Raw genomic sequence first — 10,859 nt, forward strand, 5'->3', positions numbered from 1 at the left:
CTCACTGACAAACAGAATACCCTCATCTCAGTGTCACTTCTAAGGAAGCCAGGGCCTTTCTGACACTGGGCCGTGCAGGGCCTCCACATTCACCACAATCCCTGTGAAATATAAAACAACCTCCTTCTGAATTCAGTGCTGGCCTCTCACTAAGCAGGGCTGCCACTCATGAGAGCTTTGGAGTAGGAAGTTCTGCAATTGGATTCTGCCAACTTGCTGCCTGTGTGACACTGGGAAAGCCATTGAGCCTCCGTTTCCTCCTCTGAGAAATGTGTAGCGCTGCCTTATAGATCTCTACAATTGTTTTAAGGATCAAAGGTAGTAGATAAATGTCAAAGCATTTTGTAAACAAAAGCTTGAGTATCTCAGTGTGGAAGAGTGAGAACATTCGCCCCACGCTGATGGCTGACGTCTGCCTGCTTCTGGCCCCCTCCCTGCTAGGGAGAGTTCCCTTTCTTTTCTGTGCAGCCCTAGAAATTCTCTAGAAACCAAATACTTAGGAAGCGGGGAACTCTGAGCAGATTCCCCACTCTCTCATTAATGAAGCTAAACATTCCTAACCCATGTGTGTCATCTTCTGGAGAGGCTGAAAAGGTTTCAAGGTCAGTGTGAGAGCCCTGCCAAAGCCCTGCCCCCAAGGGCCCTGCCACTCACCAGCTATCCTCTGCATCTTCATGCGTCTCGCCTGGATGCGACCCTTGGCCAGGCGCTGCTTGGCGATGATGCAGCGGATATGGTCTGAGAAGATGAAGGTAGCCTGGAGGATGGGGAAGGGCTTGGAATGGGGGCTGGATGCAGGCTTGTGGATGGTGATGTTCAGGGCACGGCTGTCATCATCCACACCAGTCACTTGCATGTCCTGCACAGTGAGGGGCAAAGGAAAGGGTGTTTGTTGGGCTTGGGAGGAGGGCAGCTGCTCAGAGGCTGTGGGGTCATGTCTTATCTATAAAGAAGTCTCTAAATTCAACACTGCTTTTGCTCTGAAGGAGACCATTGGCCTCTCATGTCCAAGAGAATCGATGGGTACAGACCAGATCAGGATCAGATGGAAAGATGGGACGGTGGGTGGGGGGAAAGAGGCACAGAGGGCCCCAAATGAGCTAATGTTGAGTATGGTGGCTGGCCCCCAATTCCATGGGGACTTGAGTCACCTAATGAATAAACAAGTACCCCAGCCTCTTCAAAGAGCCACAGATAACTCAACAGGCAAACTCCCACAATTCTTATTCCTGAGAAACCAGAAGCAACGAACCAAAATTCCTATCACTATTGGCATGATCTTAATATGGTCACTTATCTACTAATCAATTTCTTCCTTATTTCTTTTAAGGAGGAGACATCATTTACAACCCATTTGTATGTCTTTGAGCAACTTCCGGTTCCTAAAGGAACAAAGCTCACCCCGAGAAAGGGACAAGGAGGGCCATTTAGCAGAGATGTGAAGAAAGCTATGTTTAAAGGTAGAGAAGAACCTATAATGTGTAGCAAGTGTATAAGGACCAATCCAATCAAAACTTCAGAATAGGCTCTTTACAGGGAGTCCCATGATGGTTTGGGGTGATCTGAGACAAAAATATGAGAATGCTAGTCAGACATGCTGGAGGAGGTGGAGAAAATGTTGAAAATCGTCTAGTGAGGAAGTTGCATTCTTGGGCATTACACTTGGCACAAGCTTCCTGGAAATAACACCCACATCAAAATGTGGCAGTAAGGATTTGATGAGGTATTATGCATTTAAAGCAAGGAGTGTGGTACAGAGGTGACCTGACAAATGGTAGCCATTGGATGTCGGCCAAAAACAACAACAACAACAAAAAAGGTTTATGTGGCTTTTATTGTCTGATGGAAGATACATATTAATCCTCTGGAGGAGAAAAACACTCTTCTTACACTAAATTCTAAAGGAAATTGATCATAAGCCTAGATAAATAAGAAGCACAAGTCACCTAATGGACAATGTCTTCCACGGAAATCTTTTTTTAATAGAAAGATTCTTCTATAGTAGTTGCTCACACCTGACTCTGCAAAAGACATTTTTAAAATAGACCCTGAAAAAGAGGAGACTGGGGAAGAGACTGCAATAGGACTTTCAAACACATGGGTGGTTCTCCTAGAGAGCAGGTCATACTGTGAGGAGGTAGACACTGCAGGGCAACCTGAGCAATGTCCTTCCAGAAACCAGGACTGCCCAGCAAGGAAATGGACTGCTCTGAAATAGATGAATCTCAAGCTGGAAGCATCTGCTAGTCATTCAGGGACTTGTGGTGTGGCAGAGGAGTGAGCTTGGGAGGCAGCTTTCAATCCTTCTAGTTTTTTGCTTCATTTGCTCAATGAGCTGGTATCAGTCACCCATCACATTGACAAACATTAAAAAAAACCCAAGCCCCCAACTTGATGCTTGGTAATTTAGAACCTACTGTTGTTGGAGAGAAGGTGAGCAGAAGGGAATTCTTTTAAACTGCCAGTGGCAAAATTCATTTTAGAGAGGAATTTGTCACTATCTAGTAACACTTAAAATTGGCATACTCCAATTTCTTGGTATCTACCTAGGGAAATCTTGCCCAAGTACATAAGAAAGTAAGAACAATTCTGGTCATAGCAGCACCATTTGGAAAGGTAAAAAAACTGGAAACAGCCAAGAGGGTACTTGGTAAACACGCATAAGCAGTTAAAAAGAACACCAGTAGGTCTGCATATACTAAGTACTAACATGGGTAGCTCTCCAAAACGTACTACTGATTGAAAAAGCAAAGTTTGGGGTGGTGCCTGTGGCTCAAAGGAGTAGGATGCCGGCCCCATATACCAGAGGTGGTGGGTTCAAACCCAGCCCTGGCCAAAAACTGCAAAAAAAAAAAAAAAGAAAAAAAAGAAAAAGCAAAGTTTTGAATATGTTCAACGTGACACCATGAAAAATGCATACATGCATACAACTTAAATAGAAAGTACATGCTGTTACATTTACATATGCATTTAGGAGAGAAACAGATCTGGAAGGATTATATTGGTAACTGGAGTTATCTCTTGTTGGGGAGGAGAGGTTTAGGAATTGAGGGTTTTGGTTAAAGAAGAGTTAGCCCTTATCTGTGCAATGTTTTAGCACTTCTTTGGTGGTAATTTATTTATACATTCCTTGAATCATTAGTATTTAATTTTAAAGACTGTAATTTTGTGTGTGTATTTGTACAGCCAACTGAGAAGAGATTCTGGAGTTCTCAGCTATCTTACCTGCAGAAGGCCTGCAAACTTGACCACTCCCCAGCCAAGCCTGGACACATCAGGCTCCACCAAACTCATCTGGTAAATATCAACAGCCAGGAATCGCTGGACCATGCCTCCATCCTTGGTGATCACTGTGCAGGCGATCAAGTCACTGTTATCTGGGAGAAGAGAGGTGGAGAACAGAATGAGGCCCAGCCCAGCTGCCTGACCTCATGGAGATACTTGAGCTGACTTTCATTCTGCCAGGCAGAAAAGCTCAGTGGTCAAAGCCCAGGCAGAGAGTCACACAGACCCAAGTCTGAGACCTTCCTCTGCCGCTTAATGCTGGGTAAGCTTCTTTGCCTCTGTGGGCCTCAGATTCCTCTCCTGCATAATAGGGACAATGCCCTCTCCTTCAAAGTACTACTTTTAGGACAGAAAGCAGCACTAGTTCGCATGTATTAGGTAGTCAGATTGTAACTTAAAAATGACCAACAACACAAGAATCCCATTAATAGGCTCGGCGCCTGTGGCTCAAGTGGCTAAGGCGCCAGCCACATACACCTAAGGTGGCGGGTTAGAATCCAGCCTGGGCCCGCCAAACAATGACAGCCACAACCAAAAAATAGCCGAGTGCTGCCGCAGGCGCCTGTAGTCCCAACTACTTGGGAGGTTGAGGCAGGAGACTCGCTTGAGCCCAGGAGCTGGAGGTTGCTGTGAGCTATGATGTCATAGCACTCTACCCAGGGGGACAGCTTGAGGCTCTGTCTCAAAAAAAAAAAAAAAAAAGAATCCCATTAACATTTCTTGCTTCCATTTAGTAGACCAATGGCAGCTTAAAGTGGTTAAACTGGGTTCACCTAAATGCAGTGTTATAGAATGACCAAGCCTTGAATTTAAGGTCTGGTAATTTGGAGCCGACCTCTGCACTAGATGGCATATGATCACCTGGCCCCTGGGAATCAATTTTCTCATTTGTAGAATGGGAATAATGCCCCGTATCTTGAGATGTTTGGTGTGTGGAATGAGAACAGATAGGAAAAGCACTTAGCGTGGGGCCATGTGCACAGGGTCCTCAGCATATGCTCGGTCCCTTCTCTTACTTGAAGTAATCCCCAAATTCAATGTCTGATTGACTGCTTGCTCTTAAGTCATTGAAATCACTGGAGTAACAGAGGATCACTGAATGTACAGCCTTAGTTCCCACCCATGGAATCCTCTGCCACATTTCTTTTAAACAAAATAGCTGAACCAGGAAACAACCTAAAGATCCCCGAACAGTAGAACTATTTGAGTATGATTTTTTTCCCACTAGATGGAAAATTATATACCCATTTAAAAATTATGTTTAACCAAACTGTGAATAGTGATTACTATTCACAGACAGGGGAGAGAAGTGAGAGTTGGGGGTGGGAGCGTGTTGGGGGGAAAGTATTAATGGGAGAACTTTCATTTTTGCTCTCTGTACCACTCTATCACTTGAAGTGATTTTAAAATGAGAAAGGCGAGATATACTTTTGAAACACATATGATAGGCCCAAGTTCAAATGAAAGAGGATAAAAATTTTATTATTATGAGTTTGCTACGTTGAAAAAAAGGTATTCCTACAAAGAAATATGAGTGCAGAGAAAGGTGCCAAACACTAACACTCGTCTCTGTTTGGATGAAGGATGGTAGGTAGGTATTTTGTTTTTTCTTAACAACTTTATTGAAATATTCACATACCATAAAATCCACTTATTTTAAGAGTATAGTTTGAGTTTTAGTAAATTTACAGCTGTGCATTACTACATTCCAGTGTGGAATACCTCCATCACTCCAGTAAGTATTGTTGGGAGCACTTTAAGCAAATATTTGGCTTAACTTTACTGGGGGAGGAGGAGGGTATTACAAATTATATACTTCTTGCCCCAAACACACATGATAAAAAATTTGGGCTCAAGTATTCTCCAAGGATCTCCCTGCTACTCTACTGTCAGTACTTTTCATTGGAATCTAAAGATCATAGGCAACCCCACCACCACACCCTGTGCACACCCTTCCCCCTCCACACATGCCTCCGTTCAACCCTCTGATATTGTGACCTGCCTAGAATTCTGACTGTATGTGGAAATAGCCTGGTCTGTCCTCTCAGCTCTTACAGGCCTTGTGTTTTTCCCTATTCTCTCTAGCAGATGACTGCCGAGGACAGCCAAATTCCCCACAGCAGACACAAGCACTGAACAGGCTTAACTGTCTACCTTTGTACTTTCTTTCTATATTATCTGTGGCAAGAATCTTCTTCCCTTTCCCAATAGTCAAGTATTTGAAGGTATATATTTTTTCAAAGATATTGTTCTCTGAATTTTTAGTTCTACACAGGATGATTCTTTCTAGATCTCTAGTCTTCTGTACTATCAAAAACAAAAGTCATCATATTCATTCTTATAAATATTTCCTTGGTGGTAGGTAGGGTTTGTTTTCTTTATTGAATATTTAAAACATTTCCTAAATGGGAATCTTTTTTAAAAATACTTTTTAAAAATAGAACAAAGACAATAAACATTCTTTCCTTTTTTTCTCTCTTCTGTCCTCTTTCCTATCCTTTCTTCTCCTCCCTCTCTCCTAAACTGGACAACTTAACTTCTGTTCTGGTACTCACAGAAGCAGCTCCTCTGAGGGCCTGCCTGGGGGAAGCACAGTCATGCCGGTCAGTAATGGTGGGGTTTGTCACCAACCCCCTCAGGAAGCCTGGCTGTCGCAGGGGCTTGGGGGAAGGTTGGGTGGCAGAGAAAAGACCTGTCCCTCCACCATCAGGAGCAAAAAAGGAAGGATAAACCCCAAAGCGGAACAGCTTTCAGAAGCCAGAGCTGTAATTGAGACATCAAAGCCTGGTGAGAACACAGTGAGAGATTTCACAAGAAAACTACAGTGCAGTTTTAAACTAAAAACCAGTGAGGCAGGAAGGCTCCTGGGGAGGGAGCCTCTTGCTTTTCAGAAGTTGTGGGGCAGTTAAAGAGAAAGGAAGCGGCTTCTACCGATTACAAGAGAATGCCATCCTCAAAGGTGATCAAGGAAATACTGGTTTGGGGTTACTTGTTAGTGGGCCTCCTGGGTATCACTTTAGGGAACTCCTACAAAACCCCTCCCCCCAGCCCTCAGCTGCTCCATACACTGGTCATGAAGCCCTTGGGGGACATGTACAGTCCACCTTGTGAATGCCACCATGTCTTGGGTAAAGGAGGAACCCAGGACAGCTGGAATGGAACCCGACTTTATCCATACATAAGGCCTTCACCTGCAGCCTCCCTGTGAGCGTATGTGAATTTTGTTGGCAGTCAGAAAAGTCATGCTGGCCTGATGGAAGGACTCAGTGGCAGGGAGCCCAGTCCTGGAGTAGGGCAGCCTCAGGAGACCCCCAGCCTGACACTCAGGAGTACCCATGGCTAAGAGAGGCAAGGGCAGGTGGTAAGTGACATGAGGCTTCCCTTCCATACACTGCTGCTGTCCATGTGTCACTGCCCATCTGAATCCCCTACACTTCGAAACATCTGAGTGAAGGACACCATTAACAAAATAACCAGAAGACAACACAGGAGGATATCACTATGATCTACTAGGCAAGCGGGGAATAAAGCAGTGACTGTGACAGACTCCCTTAGATCACTCACAGACAGGGAATGGGGACAGCCAAGAAACACACACAAAGGTGCTCCTCAGGGGAAATCAGGAAACAAATCAAAACAAGACACATACCCTACCTATATGATTGGCAAGAATAAAAAAGACTGATAACATCAGGTGCTACAAGGACACAGAGAAACCGGTATTCTCAAAAGCTACTAGGAGAATAAATTAACTGAACCATTTTGAAGGGCAAATTAGCAGCTTTATTTATTAAAACTGAAAGTTTCACATCCTATGACCTAGCAATTGGTATGTTCCCAAGCAAAACACACGCGTGGGCCAAGAGACATGTACAAGGATGTTGACAGCAACAATGAAAGCCTAAATAAAATGTGTTCATTCATCAGTGCAAAACTGCATGGTAACAACAAGGAATGAATCAGCTCTCCAGATATTTCAACAGAGTCAAGTCTCAAGAACATACTGTTGTGTGGAAAAAGTAAGTTGCAAGGTGATTTCAGTTTATGTGCAATGCTCTGATTTTTCAAAGGGAAAATAGAAATGTTATTAATATTTGCATACTTATGGGAGGCTGCAGCAGGTAGATTGCCTGAGCTCAGGAGTTCGAGACCAGCCTGAGCAAGAGCGAGACCTCGTCTCTAAAAATAGCCAGGTGTTATGGTGAGTGCCTGTAGGTGAGGATCTCTCGAGCCCAAGAGTTTGAGGTTGCTGTGAGCTATGATACCACAACACTCTGAGGAGGGCAACAAAGTGAGACTCTGTCTCAAAAAAAAAAAAAAAATTGCATACTTAAAACTGAATAAAGAGAAAAGTGACTCTCTTTCCATACCCATACACACGGGGTCTGGGGCCCAGCCAGGGCTAGGGAAGCAGTAGGTCAAGCTGCTGGCCAGCTAGCTCTGCCTGACCACAAAGACAGCAGATAATCACTAACTGGTGATGGGAGAACCTAAGAGATCCCCCACAATACCCTTGGGGCACAGCTATGGATACTTACAAACTAGCCAGACCAGTGAGCTCAAAACTCCGGTGTCCAGCTCACCTCACAGATGCATGAGTGCAATCTGAGCACCCACTTAAAGCCAGGCCCTGTGCTGGGTACTGATACTGAGAATGAGGCTTGGCCCCCACCCCAAGGAGCTCAGGGTCCAGTTGGGCAGCCTTGGTGTCCATTGGCAGAGTTGGGCTCAGAACCATAAAGGGCCACAGAGACCAAGGCTCCATTCTGGGGAGGAGCCAGACCCTAAGCACAGAGCAGGTAGGGTGGTAGAGGTCTCTATCATCCCCCCAGGACCCTATAGGCATGGTGTGCCCTTCTATAGAGCTTTGCTCCAGGGAAACATGACATGGCCCTCCTGCTTCTAAGTATTGCCTTTTGCTTTATTTTTTAAGGAGGGAGAAAATTCACCATTTTATTTTATTTGAAAATATTAAGTGTATCAATCCTTTTCACTAGATGACACTCATATGTTCCCATTTTAAAAGGTATAAAGTTTTTTTTTATAGTGGAGGACAGTAAGTCTCTCTTGTACCCCTCTGTGGAGGCAACCACCATATGCATTTCTTGTTATCCATCCACTACATGCTTCCAAGTCCTCATGGAGCTATGAACTTTCCATTTCTTCTCTACAAATGATGGGATGCCCACCCTGTGTTATGCGTTTGCCACTGAACCATATATCCTGGTGACAGACATATTAGTACTGAGACCCTCCTTTTTCTTAGCTGCATTCTCTCAATGGTAGGGATTGTCCTAAATGATTTGACAGGTTCCCAACTGATGAGTATTCAGCTTGCTTATAAGCTTTTGCTCAGATAGTTGAAGGATATTCTTACTCCTATGCACAGGTGAGAGCAAATCTATAGCAGCAAAGTAGAGTTTAGGGTTAACTTTTCTGCCTAAAGCACTTGTGTTTTTCCAAAATAAATTTATTTAAAAAGGAAACGTCATATCATTACCATGAATGGAAAACCAGAATTACTTACAATCAATAAGGTAAACACAAAACTTGATTAAAGAGAAAAGAACATTTTATTAAGTTATAACATAATGTTTGCTTTTTTGATAAAAATAGAAATCCTAGAATTAAAGAGGTTCTAACACAAATGAGTATCAATACAAGACTTTTTCTTTGGTGTAACAGAGTGGACCAGAGGGGCACTGGAATGGGTTTGCCTATGAACTCTACAAAGACTGTCACAGCAATATTTCCCACCCTTTGCCTTCTTACAGTGTGACTTTGACTCTTCTTCTATCAAGTGGTGGGGCTCTTCTCACTTGAACCTGAGTGGGCCTCTATGATTGTCTAGATCAAAAGAGTAACAGCAGAAGTGATGCTATACATATAACTTCAGGCAAGGTCATAAAAATGTTCTTAGAATTTATCCACCATGCTGTGAGGGAGCCCAGGAAGCCATGGATACATTTGTAAAAAAAAAAAAAATCCAAGGTCTGGGGCTGATGGCTAACCCCTAGGCCATCCTCCCTGGCTGATGCCACTTGGAGCAGAGACTAGCTATTCCCATTGAGCCCTGGGAAAATTATAGTTTCATGAGCAAAATGAATGCCTGTGGCTGTTTTAAGTCACTAAGTTAATTTAAAGTGGTTTTAAAGTCAGCAATAGATAATCACAATGATGATTTAATTTAGTGCTATATCTAGGCACACCTAGAATTCTAAAATTCTTTTAGGACTCACCAAAGGGCTGCTTACCACATCTCAGAAGAATGGCCTGGAGAAAGAGCTGTTGGCTGTTTTAGATGCTCAGAAGGTCCTACAAGTATTAAGCAGTAGGAAGGGAAAAGCCATTTCCCAATAGAATTTTTTTTTTGAGACAGAGCCTTAAGCTGTCACCCTGGGTAGAGTGCCATGGCATCATAGCTCACAGCAACCTCCAACTCCTCGGCTCAAGCGATTCTCCTGCCTTTGCCTCCCAAGTAGCTGGGACTACAGGTGCCCACCACAATGCCTAGCTATATTTTGGTTGCAGCCAGCATTATTGTTTGGCGGGCCTGGGCTGGATTAGAAGCTGCCAGCTCAGGTGTATGTGGCTGACGCCTTAGCTGCTTGAGCCACAGGCACCAAGCCTAGAATTTTTAAGATACTGAGAAAGAGAGAAGGAAAAAGCATGAGAGAACCACCTTACAAGGGCAGAACTGGAGTAGCTGGCCTGGTAAGAACAGCTTGGGTTTTGGAGCCACGGAAACTAGATTTAAATACCAGCTCTGCCATTAATAACTGTGTGGTCCTGGACAGATCACCTCCTTTCTCTGAGTCTCAGCTTTCTCACAAAAATAAGACTTAACTCCTTTCAGGCCTGTCACGGGGATCCAAGAGAGGAATGGGGCCACAGATACAAGCAGTGGGGGTAGTTGTTATAAGTCAGTGGTTCTCAACCTTCCTAATGCCACGGCCCTTAAATACAGTTCCTGTGGGTCGTGACCCACAGGTTGAAAACCACTGTTATAAGTGCTCTTATAAGTGCTTTATAAAGGGCGGTCATAGTGAACTGCCCTTTATAAAATTAATAAAAGGCCACAAGGTGGGAACTGTGGGTAGGAAAGATATATATATATATGTGTATATATATATATAGAGAGAGAGGGTCTGATAATTAAGTTCACAAATTCATCCTAGAAAAACTGCTACATATCTCATTGCTGAATACCACTGTGCTCCCGGTTGAAGTACTACTGCCCTTGAGTAGCTAGGCACTGACATCAGTGCCTACTCCACCCTTCAAAATACATATGGAACTCTTTTTCTGGAATGGCCATCAGAGTTGTCATTGTACAGAGGTCTGACAGTTAAGTTTATGAACTTTGGCTTGGTGCCCGTAGCTCATAGGGCACCATCCACATATGGTGGATGGCAGGTTCAAACTTGGTCCAGGTCTGCTAAACAACAATGACAACTACAACAAAAAAATAGCCAGGCATTGTGGTGGGCACCAGTAGTCCCAGCTACTTGGGAGGCTGAGGCAAGAGAATCACTTAAGCCCAAGAGTTTGAGGTTGCTGTGAGCTGTGATACC

General features: G+C 43.9%; 1 protein-coding gene across 4 annotated transcripts in view; it reads right to left on the reverse strand.

The window, feature by feature from the left end:
* CLEC16A (C-type lectin domain containing 16A) overlaps positions 1-10,859 on the reverse strand; it is a 223,624-nt gene that overhangs the window by 51,049 nt on the left and 161,716 nt on the right. For all 4 annotated transcript variants that reach the window (XM_012812106.2, XM_023507562.1, XM_023507563.1 and 1 more), the window contains 2 exons: positions 3,226-3,377; positions 655-859 (listed from right to left, as the gene is read on the reverse strand). In XM_012812106.2, the coding sequence (XP_012667560.1) occupies positions 655-859; positions 3,226-3,377 (357 nt within the window). The remainder of the gene's footprint in view (positions 1-654; positions 860-3,225; positions 3,378-10,859) is intronic.

This window comes from Otolemur garnettii, unplaced genomic scaffold (genome assembly GCF_000181295.1).
Source record: "Otolemur garnettii isolate 467f Iridium unplaced genomic scaffold, OtoGar3 scaffold00189, whole genome shotgun sequence".
NCBI classification, from domain to species: Eukaryota; Metazoa; Chordata; class Mammalia; order Primates; family Galagidae; genus Otolemur; species Otolemur garnettii.